This window comes from Osmia lignaria, chromosome 9 (genome assembly GCF_051020975.1).
Source record: "Osmia lignaria lignaria isolate PbOS001 chromosome 9, iyOsmLign1, whole genome shotgun sequence".
Lineage (NCBI taxonomy): Eukaryota > Metazoa > Arthropoda > Insecta > Hymenoptera > Megachilidae > Osmia > Osmia lignaria.
Window position 1 is genome coordinate 13,931,861 of NC_135040.1, and position 25,736 is coordinate 13,957,596.

Sequence of the window (25,736 nt, forward strand, 5' to 3'; positions counted from 1 at the left end):
TTATCACTCTTTTACTTTTATTTCACTTGCAAACCATTGTTGTACATGACATAGAATCAAACTGAAAGTAAACTAAATAGTTTACAGGGACGGCTTTGGGCCTAGGATCCCCCAAGGTTCAGAATAGTAATGTTTACTTGAATGTTAATCTAAATTAGTTAAACAAGCTTTAGTGTTAATTTTATAGTCCTTATAGTTTCTATCTTATACTTTGTTGTATTATGTCAGAGAGAATTCTCGGAGGTTTCTATTGCGTCAAACTGGTCTTAGATTAGTTAGGTGGCGCACGTCAGTCCCTTTCACCTTCCCTAATCTCATTTGATTATAAACTCCCCTTGACCCTGAGCTTACGTCACGCAAGGGTTGCACGAGATTACCATAGAGGAATAATTCTGAGAAAAGTTATCCCTGTCGATTATCGATTCGATGGAATCTAGATATATGGTGGTGTATAAAAAGAAAAAGCTCCCAAAGTCCTATCTCATTCCTGTATTTCCATTAGAATTCTCTCTAATTCAAATTTAATTACCTTACTCCATTATTTCAACTATTAGTACTAGAAAAAGCGAACGTTAAAAAGAAACGAATTACGGTGTTGTATTTAACTTGGCGTTATTTTTTTTTTTTTTTTTTCAGATTATTCTTGGTTGGGCTGGTGACAGGGCATGGGTAAACGCATCAATTGTGTACGCAGTATGTATGGCTCTTTGTGGAGCAGTGACTGCTTTGATACCCGTGGTGATCGGCAGTTACTATTCTTTGTGTGCAATCTCTGGTGCCTTTGGATTATTTATTGGGGCGAATTACAGTCTTACCAGTATCATCCTTGTCGAATTGATCACATTGGAAAGATTCACCAACGCCTATGGACTTTTGCTTTTGGTTCAGGGTGTTGCTAATCTTATGGGTCCTCCACTGGCTGGTAAGAGTGAAAGGATTTAAAATATAATAAGAAATTTCTATCATTGCGTTATTTCAAACTTCATAGAACCCTTTTCCATTGAAATTGTTTCAGGCTGGCTATACGACATAACAGGCACGTACGATCTATCATTTTACTTGGCCGGTTTCTTTATCGCTTTAAGCGGTGTGCTACTGCTGGCAATGCCTTTAATTAGCCTGTATCGAAAATGTTTGAACGGATCAAAGAAAGAAGAGACAGACAAAGATTTCTCGAGCATGAACAGCGTTTGAACGAACAAAAAGAGAGTTTCGAAGGAAAGATGTAAACGATGACTATGTATGATCAATTCAATGGAATTTATATAACAACACTTCCAAAAAAAAAAAAGAATAAGGAATTGCAATTTTGCTGCTGTATAATTTCAATTTTATGGCGGATACTTTTTCCCCGCCGTTACGTTGAACCAGTTACAATGAAATATTCGTGGTTCCTTAGTAGCATAAGATACGTGTATATGCGAAATAATAAAAGTCAACACGTAAATCAATTTTCATAAAGAAAATTCATCAAGAAATATTTTTCATTTTCTCTGCAGCGTGAAAGAATGAAATACCGAAGACCATCATTGTACGACATTTGATATAATGTTCGTACCCCGATATCGGTTCAATCATACCATCAACCATCTTCCATAAGATTTCAAAAAAAAAAAAAAACTATAATTGATTATAAGATATTCAAGCAAAGGAAAACTGAAATTTACGATTAGCTGTGCGTAGATCACGATAGAATGTAAGTGAAGAATACTTGAAGCTTTTTTTAGCGAACAGTCGAATATATACTGCAAAATGGAGTTTTCCTTTCTATATCGAATGATGGACAATTAAGAAAAGTTTGAATCTCAGGATAATCGTAAAAGATAAAATTACTAAGTTGATGAAACGTTCAACCGTTACTACGCATAAGATAACGAAATTCTGATTGCATCGTTCAATTTCACATCACGTTTGACAAGTTATTTGAAAATAACGCCAAAGATATATATCATTGTAAATACATGTGTCGTGTGAGGTACATCGTCAAGGTATATAACATTCATAACGTATTATTAGCCATTATTATTTTCGTCGTTCTATTGATTTTCCTGCTAATTATGTCGAAACAGAGGACGCGTTTCACACCCCTTACACTGTCGCATACACATTGATATTGTGCAGCGTCGAGCACAGTAGGTTTCCCTAGGGGAAATTTCCACCGCACGTGTGGAAACATTTATTCGGGAAAATTCGAATTAATATTTATTCTATTACTAATATTTCTTAGTTGTGTAGTAAATTTTATAATATTTAGAATTAAGAATTGTATTCATTCTAAAAATTTAGAATTTAAAAAATTTCCGTCATTTACTCTAGGGATCCCTAGCGCGCTCTCTGCTGTACTGTTCTCTACGTATATTAGTTTCTTAGATCAAAGACAAAAAAGTGAGATTAATCAAGCTGGATAACGCTCGATTAGTTATTTGAATTTTAGTTCTCAGTATATTTCTCTTTCGTTCCTCTTCCGATTAATTTTTTCTTCAGCTCATGTGCGTTTGTGCATGCAAGGTTTTAAAGGACATATATGTAAATAAGCGTATATGTATATGTATGTACACGTATAATGTATCTGCTGTATATATATATACACATATGTATAGCTTTCTGTGATGATGAATTTTACGAAGTTTTTCGAGCTACAAAATAGATTAAATACCTTCGTTCCCATAGCGTGTGCGTGCGTGCGTGTATACATTACTCGGATCAATGCGTTTATCAATTTATTTGCACCGCTGTTTACATGTTCATCTGAAATAACTTGAAGCAATATTATAGCGTAACGACATCGTACAGGGATATTGTTGACCATATGATTCATTTTGTCTCAATTCTCAGACGAGGTAAACGTACGACCGAAGAATATTATCTACCGGAACAATGAAAATTATGACGTAAAGTTTGTACGAATATAGGACTTAAACGTAATCAATCCCCTGAAACGATACAATATTTCTAGAACCTTATGTGCATTTAAAAGATATTTCTTTCGGAATTTTTACTTATATTACACGTATCGACTATATGAGGCCTTCTTGCGAGAAAATTTCATAATTATAGAATTTTCTTCCAAACGAGTAAGCAATTCCATTTTTTCAAATAAAATTGTAAATGTTAATGTTTATCTATTGTATGCGTTGCGACTAAAGTCAGAAATGATCAGGCGAAGCTTGGTATTAATTTACAAATGTGGATAGAATCTCGAATAAGTGAGAGTTCATTTTAGATTTTAGTCATTTTTGTCGATTAATGTCGAGCGATTTTTTACCACGGTAATTACCTTGATAATTTATCGTTTAATTGTGGTGCAATAACTTGTTCTACAGTGCGTGTGCTCGCGTTATGGTAGCGTAATTATGCATACGCGGCCTTACAGGCGTCTACGAAACGTATAAAACAATATTTTATTATGAAAACAAAAAAAAACTGCATTTCAAATATACAAGATTAAGTCGAACGGCCATCTTTGGTCAAAGACTTTCGTCAAGTAGTATAAGTAGTTGTTAAGGCCGAGGTGTAGGATGACAAATTTTTTGTAAAAAGGAATTAATGAGGACTTCTGGTTATGAACAAATTTATTGCTTATTCCAAAGCTTATTGTATTTTAAAATATTAGGTCTTAATTTCTGAATTACTTATAAAATGAATAAGTGCCCCTGCACACCTGTGACCCGTGCAGCAGCAGTCTACGTTTCCCCACATTTCAATTAACTTATTTAATAATTTGGGTATAACGATAGGTGAAATCAAATATTGTTAATAATCAGAATGTTCTTACTATTTCTTTATTAATAAAATATCCTATTACCCATTGTTGATAACCTCGAAACAATCGCTTGAACGTTTGAAAGTGGCTTAAAGTCTGTGCAGAGACAAGAAAAAAAAAAAAGATGAAAAATTGAGTTCACGGTATGACACAAGTGCGTTAAGAGTTTCTTTCAAACTGTTAAACAGGGAAATTCAAGCAAAACCAGTCTTTTAGTTTTGTATAAATATTTTAGAGAACTAAAGAGGCATATTACAACTGTTGCTTGCTATGTGGTCCAAAAATGAACGATCTTTATGATTGTTCGTAGAACGGACTCTCGTGAGCAGTTTTAAAATGAACAAATTATAATCTGTTTCCCCAGCAATATTAATTATATTGGTTATTTGAAACATTATGAACAGTAGTTTGTTATAGTTCTGTAGAATTATTCTTATTTTATTATTTTTATTTTATTGTTTAACAGAATAGGAGGTAATAATAGAAGCAGTTTATTTTGAAATTTATTCGATATTGTGATGGTATGTTTTATTTTTTAAAAATTTATAATTTACTGCACACGATTGTCCTACTAAAAGAATGGTTTTGTCACAATTACAGGCAAGCTGTTCCATTAAAAATGGAATCCGGAGACTTACGTTAAGGCTCCTTTTTAGACTTTAATAGAAAACAACCCATTTTTGAATTATATGCATGCGTATATATGCACATGGCTACACACACGATACAGACACACAAAACGTACACACATTCACGTATAAACGTATACTATTCAACACGTACAAAAAACTATAAAGATCTTATTTCAACTAAAATAAAAATTAAATTACAACTATACATTTTTTTGTATTTTTTTAGGTCCTGATACCGTATGAATTTCTACGTATCCACACATCTCATTTAAACGTTCGCATCGGTACAAAAATAAACATTTACGGATCTGTAGCTAATTAACGCTCATCATTATGCAAATACAAATTCTGCAAGTGGTTATAATATCTAGTATGCCATAATGAAAACGGTTCTGTATAACTTTGTTTGTAGCATTCACTCTTTAGTAGTTATTTCTGTAGACATCTTATATATGATCGTTTTATTCTTCAATTTAAACTTTCCATTTACTACTTTGCGTAATTAACACGTTGAATGCCTTAGGGGGCCACCAGTGACCATCACTACGAATTCAGTATTATAGAGTAACTGAAAGAAGCATAAAATTCTAAATATAATTAATATTGTATAAAAAGAAAATTAGAAAATGAAATATGGTAATTTAAATTATTTATAATTGGAGCGCGCCGTGTTGCCGGCAACCGTTTGTACATACACGTCAACTCCTTAATTACTGCAGTAGAAAGGGGCACATGTGGTCAGGCATATCAAAACTTTAATTACCAAAGATACCAATAGTTACTTTTTTAATTTAAGTTTCGACTCTATTATTCTTTGTTATTCTTCACAGTTCCATATCGTTACGAAAGGAAAACCCATTTAGATGATCTTCTCAGTTAATTCACAAGCTGATTGTTGTGGACCATTATAAAGTAGAGCTTCTTAGTGCTCCTCCTCGTCGAACTGAAATAGACGACCAGAATGTGACTCATCATTTATGATAAAATTGCCCTTCTAGAATTGTGAAAATCATTTATGTCCTGTTCTATCCGCAACGTAATGTTTTCCATAAACGGTATAGAATGTCACGGGCACCTTCAATGACTTCAAAACAACGATTAAATTCATGAGGTATTACGAGCCTGCAAAATGAAAACCGCACGAACTCGGAGAACCATTTCCAGTACATCGGTCAACCAGTTGATTCGCCAATTATTTTGTCAGCAGCAGAAAGAGAAAAAGAGAATTTAAAATCAAGATCCTATCGTTATAATAAGTATTATTTCAAATCTAATAAACGAATAGTGTATTAGTGTACAAGGAAACGAGTTGCGCCCTCTTTTAGTCACAGGTGTACACACTGAGAAGCAATTTAATGACGCGAACGCCAGCAGCGCTGTTCAACTCTATTTCAGTACTCAGGGCGCGTTCAATCGAAGTGGTTGGTTATGCACATGTAATAAAGAAAAAGGTTTGCATTTTGTGACAGCACGTTACACGGTGGATATCGATCGAAAAGTAATATCACCAGACTGGAAGCTGGCTAAACGACTCGCATCGAATAAATCTTTCAGTGAATCGAAGAATTTTCATCGACCGTTCGCTGTCACAGCAAGCGAAAACACCGCGAAAACCCTGGGAACATTTCTCGTGGGTAAGTTAACAATTCAACCACTAGATTTTGTTTATTAAAGTAGAAAAAAATATGAAAAACGAGCATGCAATTGCATAGCGGATTTTATGTTTTCATATATTGTCTTAGCATTTGTAAGTTTTCTCTTTTGTTGCCTGCATCTATACGTATGAAGTTTTTAATGAATCTTTACATTCTTATTTTTATTATTCGCTTGTAAATATTAGTGCATGGGGTGTATGTAAATTTGAATTATTATAATTAGATAAATATACTTTCAATAACGGAAAAGATTAATGGCGGAAGTATTCGATTTTGCGATAGATCGATTTGAATAATTCATATCAGATTAATCGATTGTACTATGTCGCTCGATTCACTTTTGAAATTTAACACAAATACGGTTTATTTATTTCAAAAGTACATGCATACTTTTGAAAAAATTTTAATTATTTCATTTCTATGATAAAGAAAACATGGACATTTTTTTGTAATTGCGTTTTAGCCAACGATACGAACTATTAAACAAAAGTATCTGTTTAACACGATAGATTTGATCGACAGACATTGAAATATGATCATGTATCGTACGATCTCTTCTCGTTATCAGTAAGATAATTACCGCTTTTTGAATGTGTTTTGAACCACTTACTGTTATCCAATTTCTTTGACCTAGATCTTTCGTATAATATCCGATGTATATAGTATCGATTGACGAAGCGCTAAAAAGCGATTATACGTGGAAGCGGCAATGAAACATTTATTCCATGCTGTATTTACATTGTACCGGACTTAAAGTGATCGCATTACTGACTTAATAAGAATAGGTTATGTCATGGACCGAAACTTAATAATGTAGATAAGCGTATTCTACAGGGCTTATGTATATATACCACCAATTGTGTTCTATCTTTTTTTATTAACAATGTAATTTCCTAATTAATACATTCCATTTCATATTAGGCATTGGTGATCGACACCTTAAGTTCAATACGTTGAGTGCCTCAGTAGAAAAAATCATATGTAGTCAGACACATTATAATTACTCAGGATTCAATTCTTACAATTGAAAACAATTTTATATAATGCTAATGTACTATTTACATAAGCTTAATTTGATTAATGAAATTATCGCAGTTTGAATATTTGTAATTATAACTTGTCTGACCATACATGGTTATTTCTACTGTGGCAGTCAACGTGTTAACAGTGGAGCAACTAAACCATAAAATTGACGGACTGCAGACTTTTCATTTTAAACAAACTCTATGTTAATTTTTATGAAGATGTAGAATCATTTTATATGCTTATCTATTTTCTTCCTTTATTTATTAATTTAATGCATTTAACGACGGTAAGTTATAGACAATTCTCCAAACTGAATCAATTGGATTTCGTGCGTATAAAAATTTACAAACATTCTGAATCGTTGATTAATTGAAAAATAGATCTATCTATAGAAAGACATCTCGGTTGTTAAATTTCCTCCGATAGAGAGACGTTGAAATCGACCAGGCGGTCGCCATGGTGACTCCCCTCGATCACCCACCTTAGCCGCTCCTGAAACTTCCTGTGCGTACAAACACACAAAAAGGCGTTCACATTTTTGTAGATCAGCCAAAAAGCATCGCGGTGACCTAACCTCTTTATCCTGATAAACTACATAGCCATTTTTATCGAGCGTTTTACGTCACAGATTCTTATTGCTTTTCTGAAAGTTAACCCCTTTCTTAGAAAGGTTGAGTCACATGCGTGACGTAACTTATATCGTCAGAGACAGAAAATGAATACGCATAACCATATTAATGTTATGAAATTTTATATTATTAATGTTTAAATACATAAAAATAGTTTAGTAGTCAATGAAGAATGATATAATAGAGATTAAGAAATCATCGCGTGCAGGCTAATAATGGCCATTTTAAATTCGCTTTCTGATAAGATAACCTTAAAGTTAGAGCCACACCTTGTAGGTGAAGGTCCACTTAGCAGAAGAATAATCAATTCTATAACAATTTCAAACGCAAAAATGATAAAATACACAAAGAAATATTTTCAATACGATATCAATGAAGAATCAATGTCTAAATATGATTTTATGTTATTTTCCCTTTTTTTTATCATTGATATTTGTTTCTATCTTAAACAACCGATCACTTCAGATTGGAAAGATTTATTATCTCTCTAAATATTCAGCATCGTTCGTATTATTGAATGAAGCAGACAGTTCAAGTAGAATTACTCAAGATATTACATGTGCGAGACTGATCTGTGTCATCAGATATACTACTTGATTTCTTTTTTCACATCTCTTCATCTTTTTTTCTTATTTTTTAATGGGAGATACAAGACCTGATTGCCAATTATAATAAATAATGATGAATTTTGAAATGTACAAAGTTATAGACAATTTTAAAAATATCATAAAATACCACTTACAGCGTATCAATTTAAAATTAGAAGTTCGATAAAAATGATCATACAAACGTGAGATCAGTTATCGAATTGATATCAATTCCGGAAATTTCGTCTCTGATATTAATACCGATATTAACCAATTGTGGATTATAATATTAAAAATGTATTTAGATAAAAAGAAAAAAATAAACAAAAATTTGTACGACTGTTCATTCACATTTGCATTGAAAGTTCAAGGTTCTTCGACTAATGAAACGTCTTCGTGGGAAGAACAATGAAAAGGGTAGAATTATAGCTTAATATAGCCGTATCGATTGAATCTTCATCGATTCTCTCATAAAATTATAAATCATACGATTAAACTTTGCCATTACTTCTTATTTCTGAGAAGCTGGCAATCTAGTAACCCGGTGACACAGTTCTCTTAAAATAATTTGTGAAAACGGAAATCTTGGCATAAGCCCTCCCGGAAGTGGGGTAATATAGCTATATATCTAAAAAAAGTTATTATTCGATGAGGTATTTATCAAATAACGCGAGTCTAGAGATATTTATTGATCTTTTCGCTAGGAATGTAAAACATTTGAAGTAGTAAAAAGCAAAAGGGTAGCCGGTTATTGACACAAGTGTTAACAGGTGATTCATGGCTGCTTTTATCAACCTCCATGTAGATACTTAGCACAAAAGTCGACCTCCTCGTATTTATATAAGCGATAATTGATAAAGTGTTTTAGGATAATGCTCTTACGTGTCAATGATCAAACTACTGATAAACTCAGGGGCGTATCTAAAGGAGGACCCATGGATATTAGAATTATATAAAATTGATATAAAATAAATTATTTAATCACACGTATTGTAATTATTTTGTTTCTTATATTATATATAAGCAATTTTATTATTTATGCTACTATTGGATAAAAATATTAAACAACATTGAAATTATTCAAGAAATGATTTCAACATTTTTTAAGCAGATCTTATGGATTCGCCCCTGAATATGTTACTCAAATCTGCTAGCTGTGATTTCCGTTTTTATAAAATAAACACTCATTGTCAGATAGTGGTTCGTTGAAGTATCGCCTTCTAATCAAACGCTACCATTCCATTGTTTCTTCAAACCGACATCAGATAACGAAAATACGTTTGTAATCTTTGACGGCAAATATTCTTGTAATCGCGTATAAACTGAATATGATATTGGAACTGGAGTGAAAATAGGAATGTAAAAAATTTATTTAATTTAAGTATTTTTCAAGTAGTAATTGTATAATAATTTTCATGTTATTTCAGGAATTATAATTTTTTCATTCACCGCCAAGTACCTTATTTTTTTGCAGCTAATGAATTGTTTTAATTATCTCGCATGCTCTGCTTCTTTTTTAGCACAGACAATTGATCGCGATCGTAATGCCCTTTTATTTCTTTTTTTTTCTATTGATTATTTTTTCTTTGCTCACACCGTTCAGTGTCGCATGCACATTCCTGCACCAATACACGCATGCACGCCTTATAAGTGATCCTGTATTACCTCAATGGTAAGTAAACGCCTATTTTTATATACCTACGATTACTTACTTTCTCTAATTTCGCACGTTAATTAGTTACAGCCTTGTAATTATTTAAGCAGCGCGGTTGCGCGAGAGCAACGACCGGTAATCTGTTTATCAATTTCACCTCCGCACGTGTCTCCAATAATAGTATCTAACCCATTTTTATTTTCTTATTTTGTTCTTCATAATTATCAAGCTGATACATTTGGTTATTGCGACACATAGCAAAATTTAAAATTTGAATTCTTTATTTCAATATTACTAACGATAAATTTTCTTTCAGAAGAAGAACGAAGACGAAGCGTGCATGCTGAGGACAGCAAAGTTTAGTGACCCACCCAAGATCGGCTGGGAAGTCCTTATGGTAGCTGAAGGCCGTGGAGGACCATTCCCGAGCGAGATCCAAGGGCTGAAGGGCTGGCCCCGTCGTTGGATCCACTCGGCCAGTACTTATATTTAGAATAAATATGACCGACAGAAACGAGAATTTCTTATGCGAAACCGAGGATGAATCGAGCGGACAACCTATACCCTATAAACCTGCTTGCAATTGGAACAACAATAACGATATTCATGGTAATGGTTCAAGGAACATCGTCAAGAAGGACGGAGGATTATGCGTGATCAAGGATTCGAATTATTTTCAAAGACCCGTCAATCATTACAAAGATCAAACTAATTTGAATGGTCGTCATCCGAAGAGAGCGCCCATCGTTGGTTGGCAAAATGGAAGTCCAACGGTGTTTCCAAGCACACCGTGCGGCACACCTGACCCAGACACACTGGAGACGATCGATCTGTCTCGTTCCCAAAGCGTCGTGTCCACGAAGAGTTCAGGTATATGCCAAGATTCTGGTAACACCGAGGATCTCAGCAGTCTGGCCGACGAAAGACTCCTTCAGTCTACACCGGCACGCACCATCGACAGAAGCGTGGAATCTTTGTCGCCTGACAAAGACACCTTCTTAACTTTGTCACCAGATATAGGAAGGAGCAAGGATCTAAGCTTGGCCGATGATCTTGAGGATAAGATTGATCTACTCAGCCCTGGAACGGACTGTACCGAGGACAGGGTACCGCCTACCCCTATGGAAACCAGCTACCTCAGCTCCCCTAATCTAACGCTAGGACCAAGTCCCACTAACAAGCACGAATTAGCAGCGTTGAACTTCGAATCCCATCCGATTCACAGAACCGAAGAGATAAGCAATTTTCAGAGCTACCCAGATACCAGAACCATCATCACCCCGAATCCAGGCTTCAGAGAGGATGATTGTAGAGATTCCATTGACTCTGATTTAGACTTGGATGGGGATTTAGCTAAGAACCAGACGGTCAAGCCTAAAGTACCTGACGGTGGTTGGGGTTGGGTGGTTGTATTAGCTTCTCTGATCATCTCCATGATAGCCGATGGTGTGTCTTTCAGTTTCGGATTGTTGTACATTGAATTCCTTCAGGAATTCGGTGCGTCCAAGTCGAAGACCGCTTGGATAGGTTCGTTGTTCATGGCGGTACCACTTTTGTCAGGTCCTATTATGTCTGCGTTGGTTGATCGTTACGGATGCAGGGCCATGACTATTCTCGGTGGTTTGATCTCCGGCATCGGCTTCGTGCTCAGTTGCTTCAGCAACACCATCGAGGTAATGTACTTAACTTTTGGAGTGATTGCGGGTATCGGTCTGGGTCTGTGCTACGTCACTGCGGTCGTGAGCATCGCGTATTGGTTCGACAAGAAACGAACCCTAGCTGTAGGTCTAGGCGCCTGTGGCACTGGTATCGGTACCTTCGTCTACGCCCCCATGACCACCTTCTTCATCGAGGAGTACGGATGGCGTGGTACCTGTCTGATGTTAGCTGGCACCTTCTTCAACATGATCGTCTGCGGGACCGTGATGCGTGATCCAGAGTGGTGGATCATCGAGCAGCAGAAACAGAATGGAACGACACCGAAGAAGTCCACTACCAAGTCCGAGTGCGATAGATCTATAGCAAGTCCCGAGGATGAGTTCCCTGGGGTAGAGGAGCTTAGGAGGATGCTGAAGAGCGGACACACACCGGAGTACCTTTTGCAGATTCTCAGTACCACCACTGAGGATCCACTGAATGGAGATATCAAATTCAGAAGCGTTGTTAATTTGCCCACCTTTGTGAAACATAACGAGAAGGTGAGCTTTAGTTTACCTTGATGGATGGATTGATTTCATTTGTCTTGATTATTATTTAACATAACGATAGATAATCATGTATACGTTTTTGAGAATTACAGGTGCCTGTGGAGGTATTAGAACTGCTTGCCAGTAATCCAAGGCTCTACAAGGTCATTCTGGAGAACTATCCCAATCTTCTATCCTGTAGAAGTTACTCGGATAAAAAGTTACACGAATCCGTTGGGGAAGTTGGCAACAAGAGTGTCGTTACAATGTCTATGAGGTTTACAATTGAATTTCTTATTAAGCTACGATTAGAATTATCATTGATAAATAATAGGAATTTTGATTGTATTTGTTTTGACTGAAAGGTTGAAGCAAGCAAACGATGGGCCAAAGGGTGAAGATTCTCATGCGACGAACAATTATCATTCTGGATCAGCGTGTAATTCCATTAAGAATCATATAACTAAAAAGATAGTTAAAAAGGAATCTGAAGAAGCAAATCCTTTATTGACCAAAGAACTTGAACATACAGTTAGTAAATTAAGATGTTACTCTTTTCTGTTTCAGAAGTAGATCTTCCTGTTTTATATCTCAATTTATTTCTTCTTTTATAATCTCATTAGACAACCGAAGGTCGAAAAGTAAAGTCTGCGTCAAGAGGTATAGGAGAACTGAATTGTGGTGTTGTCAGAACAGATTCACTCCCATGGTTGAGAAGACAATTTAATACTAATACTCACTATTTCAAGGATATTAGAATTCATAGAAACTCGGTTATGTATCGTGGTGCTGCTCTGAATTTGCACAAGTACAGATTAAGGGCCAGTAGCTGTCCTGATATTTACAGGAACAGCATGACTACATTGGCGAAAGAAAATGAAGAGGTAGTTCATTTTCCCTATAACAAGAAACTTAAGTAACTTAACTTGTGACATATTTTACATTTCCAGAAATGGTACAGCGAATTGGTAGATTTATTGAAGGGTATGATGGATTTCTCAATGTTCCTAGAATTACACTTTTTATTGCTATCGCTATCAACGATCTTGTTGTTTACTTGGTTTATCGTGCCTTATTTTTATCTTGCCGAACACTTAACCAGAAACAGTTACACCGAATCCGATGCTGCGAATCTTCTTAGTATTATCGGCATCACCAACACCATTGGAATGGTACATATATCAACACTGATAAATCATTAAAACATTCTATATTTCTTTTTCTCATTTTCAGATTGGTCTTGGTTGGGCTGGTGATCAACCTTGGATGAACGTTAGCAAAACATACACTTGGTGTTTGGTTGCCTGTGGTATAGCAACAGTTTTAATGTCAATATTAACTCCTTACTATAACTTGTTGATGGTTACCTCAGCAGCATTTGGCCTGTTTTTTGCCAGTAACTTTAGCTTCACTCCTGTTATACTTGTAGAATTGATACCTCTTGAGAGATTCACCACTGCCTATGGCCTTAGCCTCTTGTGTCAAGGGATTGGAAATCTTCTTGGTCCACCATTGGCTGGCTGGTTGTTTGATGTAACAGACTCATGGGATTTGTCATTTCACATGGCTGGTGGGTGGATCATTGTTTCTGGACTTTTAGTAGGGCTTGTTCCTTATACGAAAAATAGGAAGATCTGGGGTGAAGGTCCTATTGAAATGGAACGTGAGAAAGATTGTTTAGCTTAAATTTGTTTTATTAAATTTGATAAACGTTCCAGTTGGGTACATCGTAGTCGGCTGGATATTGAAATCTAACTGATGTTAAAAAGTTATATTAGTTTTGAAGGTGCTAAACTATTTAAAGGGGTTCGCTCCTTAAATTTGTTCGTAGGAAGGATAGATAGTAAAATTGTTAGTTGGTTTATACTTATTTCCTTGTTATTGTTACAGAAAATCAGGATTAGAATAATAATTATATTTCTTTTATTTTTTAGTTATATTAGTTTTTCCATGTTTGGGGGAGCAATTTACTTCTAGCCATATTTTTAATTATACAGTCATATTTTCGCGTACAGTGATAATAGTAGCATTTATAGATCAATAATGATATTTGTCAAACATAATATACAGTAATGTATATTTATTTATAGGTTTAATTATTTAAATCTACAATCTACTCTATTTTTCGATTCATATGCACGATAGGTATTAAATAGACAAATATATCTTTTATGAAATTTATTCAAATAATATATATTTTCTTTAAAACAGGCTATCGAGAATCGATAGCATTAATTCTAAAGTAGTAAATATCTAAGTAGCTAAATGAATCTTTTTTCAAAAATTACTTTAGCGATAAAGCTTTTTACTATGAAATTGAAAGTAGTTGCTTGATAATTATTTAACAAGTTATACATATGTATAACATATACATTCATATTCGACCAGTTATTATAACTATGAAAATTGTATATGTATTCGGTAATTAACAAAAACGATTAAATTCGTGTATTCGTAAAAGTGTTAATCAAGGCAAGGAATTTTTGGAGTGCAAACAGAATTAGGTACACTTCTAAACTTTTGCCTTATAGCGTCCAATATGTACGAATAGCTAAATCAAAAGTCTGTCGTGGAAACGAAAATGATGCATTATAAATTTCGCATCGTTGTAACGAAACGTCCTGGCCGTGATCGTGTCGTTTTTTTCAGAAGATAAAAACGTAGAAAATTGCGTGATCGAACCTTTAGAGTTCGCTGACTCCAGCGAGACTGTTGATAAAATATTTTCGAAGTTCAATGTTATCTTGTTATATAAATATATATTGAAAATTAACAAATTCATCCAACTTTTGGATAATTATTTACAGCTTTTTCGAAACGTTTAAACAATTTGACAATTTTCATAGGAAGACAAAACGTAGGATTATAATATAATCAGTGTTTTACTTAAACATTTCTTGATGTCTGTACTTAATACTCCTTTAATTAAAACTTATTAAAGAATTTTTGTATATAGCCAATATTTTATTAAAATAACTATATGTATATAAATAATTATCCGGGCAATTATTATTATATGAAGGATACATATAATATGCTTCCAAGTATAAACTAGTCAACAATGGCAATCACGTTGTCGCATTAACTTCCTTACAGTTGCATTATTCGTGGGATAAAAATTGATAAACGTATATTCAATGAAATTTGAAAAGAAAAAAACATATATTACCGATGAATTGTAATGCCTGAAATGTTAATAACGTATATATAAATAGATACGAACATTTATATTTATATAAATATATACATACAATACAGAAGAACGCAATGAAATTATTTAATTAAAAGAACGAAAGCGCAGAAAAGGACGGAGCTGAGAAAAAAAAAAAAAATAACGAAACACTATGAATTCTTTTCCTTTCTTTCGTTTTGTTTCTTTCTAAAAGATATAAAATAATAAAAAAGAATGAAAAAATATTCTTTTCAAGCGAATATCGCGTAAATATTTATAAACATCGTTCACTTTGTATCAGCACGATTAAATAACAAACCCTACAGAGGCTTATTGGTATCTTAATAACCGATTCAATCACTTTCCACGAGTTGGTATTTCGTGAAATCTCTTATTTGAAAGAATTAAAAAAATAAAAAGAATATTTTATTTATCTTCCCAGGAGCCAGACACGTGACCTGAAAAAAATCATTCCTGTTAATATAGATAACGTCAGAAATGCACGATAAATGAAATTAATTTGTTTCTAATATAAAGTTACAAATGTGTAAACGAACATGAATTGAAAAAAGAGAAAAAGAGACTAAGCGATAAGAAGTTTAAGTTTATCAGTAACGCAATATGGTGCAACATTCAATATTTAGGTACACGTATAGCTTTTTCTTTACCTTAATACAATGAACCTTGCCGTGTGTTGTTGGTATTAATTTTTATCGGAATCGAATGTTTAATTAAACGAATAAATAAAATACTGTGAGACGGAGTGGAAAGAATTTATCAGAATTTTTTCATAAGAAAAATTTTTCCTTCTATCTTTAATGTCCCCTTGAAATTTATTGCGACGTGGTAAATGATTCTTACTTATTTCGCATAGCCCCCGTGCAAATATTAATGGCCCGGTGATGTGCTCGGACTGGCTGGGCTCGGTGTAGAATGTCTGCTAGGAGTTCTTGGTACACCAACCACGTTCGCTAGATTCTCTATACTTTTCGGGAAGGTCCTTGTAATAATTGAATGTTCAGGGCCAATTAACGCGTCACCCATTACGCCCAAACGTACTCCATTCCCGTACCTATGTAATGTTATGGACATATCTAAAAAGGCAGTAAAAAAAAGAAAATTAACAAACAATTATCTCGACTCTTGTAAGTTTAATTTGACTCTCATATGAATCTATAGGCGTTAATGAATTCATTTAAAAATATTTAATCGTGTACAAAAAGTATATTTACTACAGTTGCCTTGAGGAGGTCTCCAATACATCACAGTATCGACACCTTCCACAGGTAAATCTCCATCGACGTGAGTCAACGAGAGGGAATACCTTCTCGTTAATTGATTTAGCATCACTTTGAGCAACAACGAAGGTAAACAAGAAGAAATCAATCCGAAGGAAGCCTCTGCCGCTGTAATAGCATACATAGCACTCTGCTTCGATCTCGCCTCTCGTACGTTCTTCTGGATGACCTGGAAAGATACGTATAGTACTCTTTCAACGACACCCTTATTGATACGCGGTTTAATAGTAAACGGTATTATTGTTCTCTGGTTACTATAGTACAACGAGAGATATAAATAGATTGATAACAATTGAATAAGGATGAGAATGTAATGGGAGTGGTGTGCATGATTCAAAGGGAAATAATGCTATAATTGTTTGAGATAATAGAGGGGTAATAAATTAAGAAAATTGGGTCGAGTAGAATAATGTGGATTGTAGAGTATCTTTGAATCATATTAGAACTAAGTACAACCCCTGGAAAATTCGCATTTTTGAAATATAGACCGTCAAAGTCTGAAATAGCTATTGTCAGGCGCGCATGCGCTGAATAGTACCTGCGCGGTCGGCCCTTTTCAAAGACATTGCGCACTGTTGGGCGCATGCGCGCGCAGCTAATATGCGACGCGCAAACGCAATGGTTATTAGCTAGTCTCAGCGTGACACGGACAGACGTCTTTGCGCTTTATATAGATGGATATTAAAAACACGGCTATTGAGGTTCTATTATTTCTAAAATTTCAAGATTTTCAAAATCCAGTATTTTAATACTCTAAAATTCCAAAGAATCTCCGTCAATTATTATATTATACTAACCTGTAAGATTTCAACCAGATCATCTTCGAACAGCGGAGTTCTAGTAGGCAGTGCGAGGCACAAAATACCCCTGGCTTCATGATTCTGTACAAAAATCGATCTCTGGCTAATAAACTTTCCAGTCGCGAGGACGTCGTCCGGTATTCTAACCCCTGAATGCCGGAAGTACTCCTTCAAAGAATCGACCATAACGGCCAATAGGATCTCAGCCTCAGTCGCGCCAGTCATACTAGAGATTTTTCTAAGAATTTCGAATTCAACCTCCTCGGACCATGCGACCACTTTTCTACCGCACGGGGAGGTGGTCTGAAGACGATTCGTTTGTGGATGTTTTAAGAATAATTCCTCCAATATCGTTTTAGGCGCTCTGATCGCTATCCACGTGATGGACAGGACTTCCATGGTGGCTAGAACTATTAACGGAACGTAATACCATAAAACGGATGTCAGAGTGTCTGGATAATAATGCTTGTGACGTGATTTCAAGGCTCGAAGCTCTCGTAACAGTAGTATTGGTGTTTTCAGGGTCAACGTGACTCCGAGGTACCAGAACCACAATATGGCGTCGTATATTAATTCGAAAGGGTTCAGAGATCTCACGAGTGCCCGTAGAAATACCAGAGGACCGAAACTTCGTTTGCTGGCTTCTCGATGAATGATTGAAAAGAAGGCAAAGAATCCAGGTCTCTCTCGTTTTCTATACTGCCTGAAATAAAATATACAAATCAATGCCGATTGAGTAAATTTATGCAAATGCATATCTTTCATATTGCATACGTTTATCATCTTCAATCACTTTGTTCTGTACCTCGTCAACTCTTTCAGCGAAGAAACTAGAACTATAACACCGATTTTGGCGCAGTGAAATATACCGATCTGCTTCTTCAAGATCTCCGGCCTCTCGTTAGGGTCGTTGTTATAGAGGAACTCGTTCCAGTAATTGCTGAAGCTCTCGGTGAGTTTCTGGTAGAGCTTTGGAAGGGCAGAAGGCTCGGCGTAGAGATTGGTAAAAGGAGAGTCTGTTTCTTGGCAGGACCAACCGTCGGTTGAATATCTTAGTGGAAGGAAATCAGCCAATGCTAAGTGTTCCTGTCGAAGCAGTAGGTGATGGACCCTCACCAGACACACTTGGTACTCTTCTCCACGGAGGAAACAGTTAATCACGTGCACCTGCCATGGTGGTTGCCCAGTTGGAAAGAATTTCGAGGTCAAATCGCTCACGTAGTCCTAAAATACATAAATCTAATGCATACAGCTACATTACATATAGATGTAAAAGTTAGATGAAACAATCTTAAGTCTCATAGGATCAAACATGAAAGGTGATGAATTTCAATGCATAAAACCGACCTGAATATTCGACTCTGTGATAGGGCGACCTCTGAACGAGCATGGTGAATTTAACAAATGATTATCGATAGAGAAATAATCAAGATCCTTCCACACGTAGAGGCCCCATCTCGTGGATAAACCTGCTCGAAGGAATCTTCTCGACGATGTCAGGTGAATTAAATGTCCTCGAATATTCTCCGCTATTGAACGTGCTTGAATAAGCAAAGTATAAATCCCCTAAATTAAAAAGAAATATAAAATAAAAATCTATGATACGAATAACACTCGGTGAAAAATTAATAGTAATTTTTGTCTACCTACGTGATTTCGGAATTGATCCAGAATAGTGCGTATACTGTTCTCTTCTACTACCACCACGTTTGGGTACTTCCATTTGACGAAACTTATCCAAACCTTTCTCGACCATGCCACTACTTGAAGAAAAATTTTAAAAAATATATTCCATAAAATAATATTATAAAGAAAATTGCCTCTTTTAATTATCTTCTTACTTATACATATTTAAGTAATTTTGAAGCGTTTCATTGGACAGTATCAGCGGCCAACACATAGAAGTTGTTTGATATTATACAAAGCATGTATCCAAAGTGCAATATGTAACGATAATTAGCCGGATGCTCGGAAGAGAAAATCATGCTTGTATAGAACGATTTCAGAGAATCAGTTGTTTACTATCAAATCAACAGACAACGCATCGCGAGGCATGCGTTCTCTGATAAATGCAATATTAGAAAGAATGCCAGGAATTTTTAGCAAGATAAGATAAAAAAGGCGTAAAAATGAATAAATAAATTTTATACAAGCCCGGTGTGATATTAAATTTAAATGAATAGAGTAATATTATTAGCCTATTAATAACGTTAGATCGGTGATAAATCTAAAATTTATTTTTATTTAAAAGAAAAAAAATGTTTATGTTAGTCGAAAGCCAGTATTGAAATATTTATTGATCAATATACACCATAGGAAGGACACCCTTAAAATAATTACCCGGATAAACGAACAGTAGTAGCGGTACCGAAAGGACCAACAACATCAGACTAAAGGTGAGGTGTATCAACAACGAAATGCCAAGAACGTCCATGATGTTGAAGGCGGTCATAATTCTTGGATGGTTCCTTCGAGCGGTTAACTGACTGGTAATTGTAATAATGTAAACTGTAATTAAAATTCGCGGAGTGACTGGTAATTATACAAATCGCGAGGAATCCACGGTACTACTGAGCGTCGTGTATGAACGATTATGTTCGAAAGAGTTGACCCTTGACCCCTTGCAAAAGGCCAGCCAGACGCTAGCCAGATGAAATACAGTGGAAGTACATCGATGGCACTGTCCTCGTCTCTTTGATTCCCCTCCATGACCCTCTAGGAATCCGCAGGGATTCGTAACATTCACCGAAGAATCGCTCGATTTATCATCGAGCAAGAGATCGAATCCAATCACGGTTTAATTATAGGCTGTCTGCCGAGATAACACGTCGGATCTTTCGGCCTTTGGTCCAGGTTGGCGAATTATCAGATAATCGATCGTTTACCGCGCATATAAACGAGGATTTTGTAGGTAAAGGGTACAGCTTCTTTTTTACCGATTCCGGATAAATTGGAAAAAAATTTGTATTGATAAGTTTTTATTTCTGTTTTTAAATAATTTTTTTAATCTGTTGCTGGCCCAAACGAACGGTAATAAATGCAGGTTCAAAATTTGCAATAAATCGGTCATTTATTATCGGATTTACAAGACAGAATGTTGTGAACATTGATTGTTATTGTTTTCCCAGACTCAACTGTTCCGAAACATTTCTTAACGTCTCGTAATGATTCACCGTAAAAGAAAAAGAATCCACTTGTGATAATACTGCTTTCAATGTAAATTGTTGTGCGTTCATTTTAGTAACGTATCTTGTTTCAAGAGATCGTTGAGTAGGGTCTAGGCTACACCCACCCTCGTAGAATGTAATTGCGATTACACCTACAAGAAGAGCATATGCAATCATACATGCACATCATGCCCACCCACTATCTATACTTGACTTTACATGTTTGAATACAAATGATACGTATATAAATATGTATACAGAGTGCAGTATCTAAAATATTCTACCTAAATAATTCACTTATTATTAATAATTACGAAAAATATATAAGACTGCTCTTCCCGAATTTCAAAGGAGATATAATTTTTGTAGGTAAAGATACTTCCTAACAGAAAGCGCTCTCAGCGCCATCTCGCAACAAAGTGGTGAAACCTAACCAAACAATTAATTGTAGTGGTAAAATATCGACCGAGCTAGATTGATAAAATACCGACCGAGCTATGTCCTAAAATATCGACACCGAAAACTGTATTCGTAGTTCAGAACTTTGTTGCTAGTGCGCTATTTATAGCGCTCTTTTTGTCACGAGATAAATATCATGAGATAAATTTTTATTATTTTATTTATCAATATAACTTCGCGAAGTGGAATATTATTAGTTCATGAAGTTCATTTTGTATCAGAGATATTTATAAAGAAAAGTACACAGACAATGATTAATACAAATCAGTCGCTTTATTTTGTGAAAAATGTATATATATTTACAAAATGGTATGTTAATATATATATGTATTTACAGTCAGTAATCAGTTTCATATCAAATATATGATTGTTCATAAGGCCTAATATATTTAAATTAGTTTCATTAATCAATCAATAAAAAACTCTACTCTTTTAAATCAGTAACATTTTTTAAACGGTCTACTGATTAAACTAGACTTAAATAAAAAAATATTAAATAATTTTACTTTTAGCAGCATTGTTACTAATCGCGCACAGATGTCAGACCTATTTGGTTATGAATGAAATAATATTGTCCAATATTATAGCATACGCTATATACTCTCATGCGTTACTACATTTTTAATATATAACAAAATGTATACTGCAAGCTTCAATTTCATGCACCACCATCGACAAGTGGTTTACTGTGTTTATCCCGTTTCGGATTATGATAGAGATACGAATGTACACGTAAACTATTACTGTTCTTATATTTATTGCCACAAAACTCACAAGTTAGACTTTCAAGCGGACCGTGAATATAACGTACATGAAGTTTTAGATTCTCCTTACGCGTGAAATGCCGAAGACACCATGGACATGAATACATTCGAATAACTTTGCCTCTTTCCATACGTAAAGTTGGTCCCAATTCGGATACAACGCGCAACGTTGTTTCCAATGGTAGACTATTATTAGAAATACCTTTAACTGTTCGTCGACCTTTATTATGACAGCCAAGTTCATATGGAAATTCACCCTCGAGACCAGTCATATTATTTAAACCTAATAATTATAAACAAATAAAACGCTAGTGATAAATGTAATATAGTTGAAATGAAGATTAGAAACATACCAAATGATTGAGATTGCACATTTTGACTGTAGGGAACTAACTGCATGTCTGGTACAAAATCTGCAAAATTGATTTATCTTAAACATTGATATTTGTAAAACTTTCCACGAATTTTGAAGTACATTAATATAATACCTTTTCTATGTACATTTTCTTCAGGTTTATGAAATGGTTCATTAGGCAAATATGTTTTATAACCAGTTTCTGCATCAATATCAAGGGTATAATCTAATGGTTCATGCTTTGATTGTACATGACTTATATCAGCTGTACAATCTAATGGCTCCTCTTCATCACACTCTGGCTCGATACCTCTAGAACAATCGCTTCTTGTCATGTGAATATCTTGTATATTATAACTTGAATCAGAAGTACAATGTTGCTGACAGCATACATTATTGACATTCGAATCTTTCTCAATAAAATTACTTTCTGATATTTCTTGTCCCTGAGATTGTTGATTCTGTTTAGCTTTTTCAAAGCTATGAATATTTAAATCTGATCGAACAGAATTATTCTGTTCTGCATTAAATATTTTATCCAAGTTTTGCGCATTCTTCGATAAAGCCTCCTCAAGTTTCTACAACATGATATAAAAATTCCTTTTTTACACAATTAAAACATTAGATCTAATTGGACATACCTCTTCAGTTTCTGTAGTTAAACCCTTTATCTGCAAAGTTTCTGCAACTTTTAAAAAACTAGCAATATCTTCCTGCTTAATGTTAACTTCTCCTTGATACATAAAATGAAGCATTGCTGATAAATCCCGGTAATTAACATCTTTTAAAATCACAATTGGATGCTTGCAAGAATTTTCCTATATTGTAAGTATTTTAATATTATCAAGAATTAATGTATTACATTAAATAAACTAGAAAATACCTTAAATAGTTCTCTGAAGTATGTACTACAAACTGATAATATTAACTTATGTGCACGTAATATTTGGCCTTCTGCAGCTAGGGTTACATCAACTAATTGCTCATCAGTTAATAATGTGTACAATCCTGATGATAAATTTCTTGGAAAACTATTCCAAACTAATGAAAACTGTTCTCCAGACATTATTTCTCTAGAAATTATTAAGTAACTGAAAAAATAAAGGTTTGCAAAGTGATTATTATTTACATGACTTTCATTCTATGTAATATCATTAAAATTAACGTTTGTTTACCATTCATGCAGTCCAAATTATTAATTAAAATTTAATTGTAAAAACGCAGGTAATATATACTAACAACAAAGAAGCAGACAGTACTATATTTTATTTAAAAAATTAACCTTTATTAACAACGCAATTTGACGGTTTGATGAAAATAATCCACTGTAGCTGGAGTTCGTTATGTAAACAATACGATTTTAATAATTGCAGTAGAAATTGCATTTAAAAGAATGCGTTTAATTGCATTGTCACTATGTTTTGAAGATTTTTAATGAGTAATAAAAAAATATTTCGTCATTCTCCAAACAGTTCATGTCTAATTCTAAATTATATTTATAGTTTATAAAACAAATACTTCACGAATCAAAAAGTATTCAGAGTGGTTGTAAGATGGACGAACAAATATGAATAACTTCAGACAAATTGTCGCGCCTTTTATTTATGAACTTTCAGTTCTAATGACACTATCTTGTATAAAAAAAAACAGATCGTAATAAAATATTTGTTTAAATTAGCGCTTCGCCAGTGTTAATTTATATTGTCTTTTCTTTTCGTATTTATGTAACATTCTATGTACTGTGTAATAAATATTAAAACAGCCATTTTGTTGGTAATAATAACTTGTATAATTTTGTGACTGTAATATTCTAATCAATTATTTTAAAATTACGCTTAAAATTTAAAAAAAAAAATTGGTATTAATACATCGATGATTCATATCGATCATTACTTCGTCGCATTTATGTTGTCAAACAATCTTCGCTTAATCTTATATTGAATTTATTTATATACATAAATTTATTATAATTGTAGAGTGATAACATAATATGTAATGAATGAATATTTATGAATGAATATCGTCGTCGCTCTCATGTAACCGAAAACATTTCCACAAACCGTACCGTGCTTCCCAGTCAACGAAAAATAACTCTGGTTTATTCCAAAGAATATGATGCGCTGCGAAACTATATTGAGATTGAATAGGAGGATTTAAATGTGGAGCCCACTGTGCTCTTTCCATCATTATTTTATTTACATATTCATAAAATACTTTAGCTTTATGAATCCAACATAATAGGGACATGATTGATATTACTGTAGCATGTAAATGATATGATACCTCGGTATTACGTTTGCTTTCTTTTAAGGTTAAGTCTTGCAAATTCATTATAAGACAAACTAAAGCTGCCGCTGTAAATCCGCATGGAACTTCGGTTGCGATTAAACAAATTGTACAATATGTCGTTTCTAAATTCATACGCGACGTACAATGGTTTATGATGCTTTTTAAAAGACTGTCGTGTAAAATTTCTCTATGTAGCTTGCAAAACAATTTATCTTCTTTAAGACACTTACCTATTTTCAGATCAAATTGAGTGTCTTCAAAAAATATTTTAGGCGTGTCAAAATTCATTCTATTGTCCTGTCTGTCTAATAAATATTGTATAACTCTATTACCCAATAAACTAGTTATTTTACTTTTTGATGCTATCATTTGCATCAGTAATGGAAATACCTTTGGCGTTAAAGTCTTTTCAAATAATGTTACCTCGTGCATGTAAGCTGTATATTCAAGTGTACTGCCGAACTCTAAAATAATTTCATTTGTCATTCCTTTCTCAACAGCCCATGAACACATATATTGCACTATGATTAAAAGATGATCATTTACCACGTGTTTCACAATATTAATGAGGCACACCTCTAAACCCTTTTTGAGTATCGCATATGAATTGGGAGAATATTGTCTACTAGTTATACTAATATAAAAAAGATTTAAAATTCTTTCAATAACCATCACTGTATCATAATTATCTGGCCAATCATAAACATCTAGCAATTCATATAATATTCTTATGATTTTCCTTGTATCTTCCATGTTTATATTTGCAACTTCAATTCTGTCCCATATTGCATGAATCAATAACGCTCCACTGATACCATATTCCAATAGATCGCACATAATTTCGAAACAAAAGCTTTCGAATTCCCAAAGTTTATCCTCATAAATCATACTAATTATAGCTTCAAGAATTTCTTTAGATTTCTCAGGAACATATACTTGCAATAAACTGTTGTAACATTCTTTGGCAAGGCGACGTTTCTTTCGTCGTTTCCATTCGCAAACGTTATCGGTGACAGATACATTTTCTTTATAATTAAAGAAAAGTTTGAGGGTACATAGAATAATATTATCTGGATTGTAAATTAATAGTTGATCTTGTAATGCGTTTCTCGTAACATGTATTATGTTACTGAGTATTTTATCTTGATCCCGTAACGAATGTGTAGGGATGGAACATATTTCTTTTATGTAACCCATTTTAGTTTTTAAATCTGCATCGGTGATCATTATTTCCTAATATTAATTGAGATAAACAAATACTACAAATATAATTTTGGTTAGAATGCACTATTGACTATAA

General features: G+C 34.2%; 4 protein-coding genes across 14 annotated transcripts in view; 2 read left to right on the forward strand and 2 right to left on the reverse strand.

The window, feature by feature from the left end:
• Positions 1-3,895, forward strand: part of LOC117601563 (monocarboxylate transporter 9) — a 28,525-nt gene extending 24,630 nt beyond the window's left edge. For all 5 annotated transcript variants that reach the window (XM_076690114.1, XM_076690112.1, XM_076690111.1 and 2 more), the window contains 2 exons: positions 637-922; positions 1,016-3,895. In XM_076690114.1, the coding sequence (XP_076546229.1) occupies positions 637-922; positions 1,016-1,194 (465 nt within the window). In that variant the 3' untranslated portion in view covers positions 1,195-3,895. The remainder of the gene's footprint in view (positions 1-636; positions 923-1,015) is intronic.
• Positions 3,896-4,038: 143 nt separating this feature from the next.
• LOC117601554 (uncharacterized) lies at positions 4,039-15,474 on the forward strand. 3 transcript variants are annotated; one of them, XM_034318434.2, is made up of 8 exons: positions 4,039-6,029; positions 9,896-9,964; positions 10,263-12,144; positions 12,246-12,409; positions 12,498-12,663; positions 12,756-13,016; positions 13,083-13,304; positions 13,366-15,474. In XM_034318434.2, exons 3-8 carry the CDS (start codon positions 10,447-10,449, stop codon positions 13,816-13,818), a joined length of 2,964 nt encoding a protein of 987 aa, XP_034174325.2. In that variant the 5' UTR covers positions 4,039-6,029; positions 9,896-9,964; positions 10,263-10,446; the 3' UTR covers positions 13,819-15,474. The 3 variants fall into 3 exon arrangements, with proteins under 3 accessions (XP_034174325.2, XP_034174316.2, XP_034174336.2); XM_034318425.2 differs by lacking the exon at positions 9,896-9,964; XM_034318445.2 differs by lacking the exon at positions 9,896-9,964 and having other exon boundaries at positions 10,266-12,144.
• On the reverse strand, positions 15,452-20,051 carry LOC117601621 (uncharacterized). 3 transcript variants are annotated; one of them, XM_076690116.1, is made up of 8 exons: positions 19,743-20,051; positions 19,053-19,162; positions 18,750-18,968; positions 18,208-18,626; positions 17,400-18,105; positions 16,537-16,771; positions 16,166-16,398; positions 15,452-15,762 (listed from the first exon to the last, which is right to left on the reverse strand). In XM_076690116.1, exons 1-7 carry the CDS (start codon positions 19,852-19,854, stop codon positions 16,193-16,195), a joined length of 2,007 nt encoding a protein of 668 aa, XP_076546231.1. In that variant the 5' UTR covers positions 19,855-20,051; the 3' UTR covers positions 15,452-15,762; positions 16,166-16,192. The 3 variants fall into 3 exon arrangements, with proteins under 3 accessions (XP_076546231.1, XP_076546230.1, XP_076546232.1); XM_076690115.1 differs by having other exon boundaries at positions 19,053-19,165; positions 19,743-20,050; XM_076690117.1 differs by lacking the exon at positions 19,743-20,051 and adding an exon at positions 19,244-19,262.
• A 1,259-nt stretch (positions 20,052-21,310) lies between these two features.
• Positions 21,311-25,735, reverse strand: LOC143305634 (uncharacterized). Of its 3 annotated transcripts, none has more exons than XM_076689883.1 (7): positions 24,983-25,125; positions 24,213-24,900; positions 23,031-23,238; positions 22,789-22,965; positions 22,281-22,725; positions 22,146-22,205; positions 21,321-22,075 (listed from the first exon to the last, which is right to left on the reverse strand). In XM_076689883.1, exons 2-7 carry the CDS (start codon positions 24,866-24,868, stop codon positions 21,687-21,689), a joined length of 1,935 nt encoding a protein of 644 aa, XP_076545998.1. In that variant the 5' UTR covers positions 24,869-24,900; positions 24,983-25,125; the 3' UTR covers positions 21,321-21,686. The 3 variants fall into 3 exon arrangements, with proteins under 3 accessions (XP_076545997.1, XP_076545998.1, XP_076545999.1); XM_076689884.1 differs by lacking the exon at positions 24,983-25,125 and having other exon boundaries at positions 21,323-22,075; positions 24,213-24,741; positions 24,827-24,868; XM_076689882.1 differs by having other exon boundaries at positions 21,311-22,075; positions 24,213-25,735.
• Between the last annotated feature and the right edge of the window lies 1 nt (position 25,736).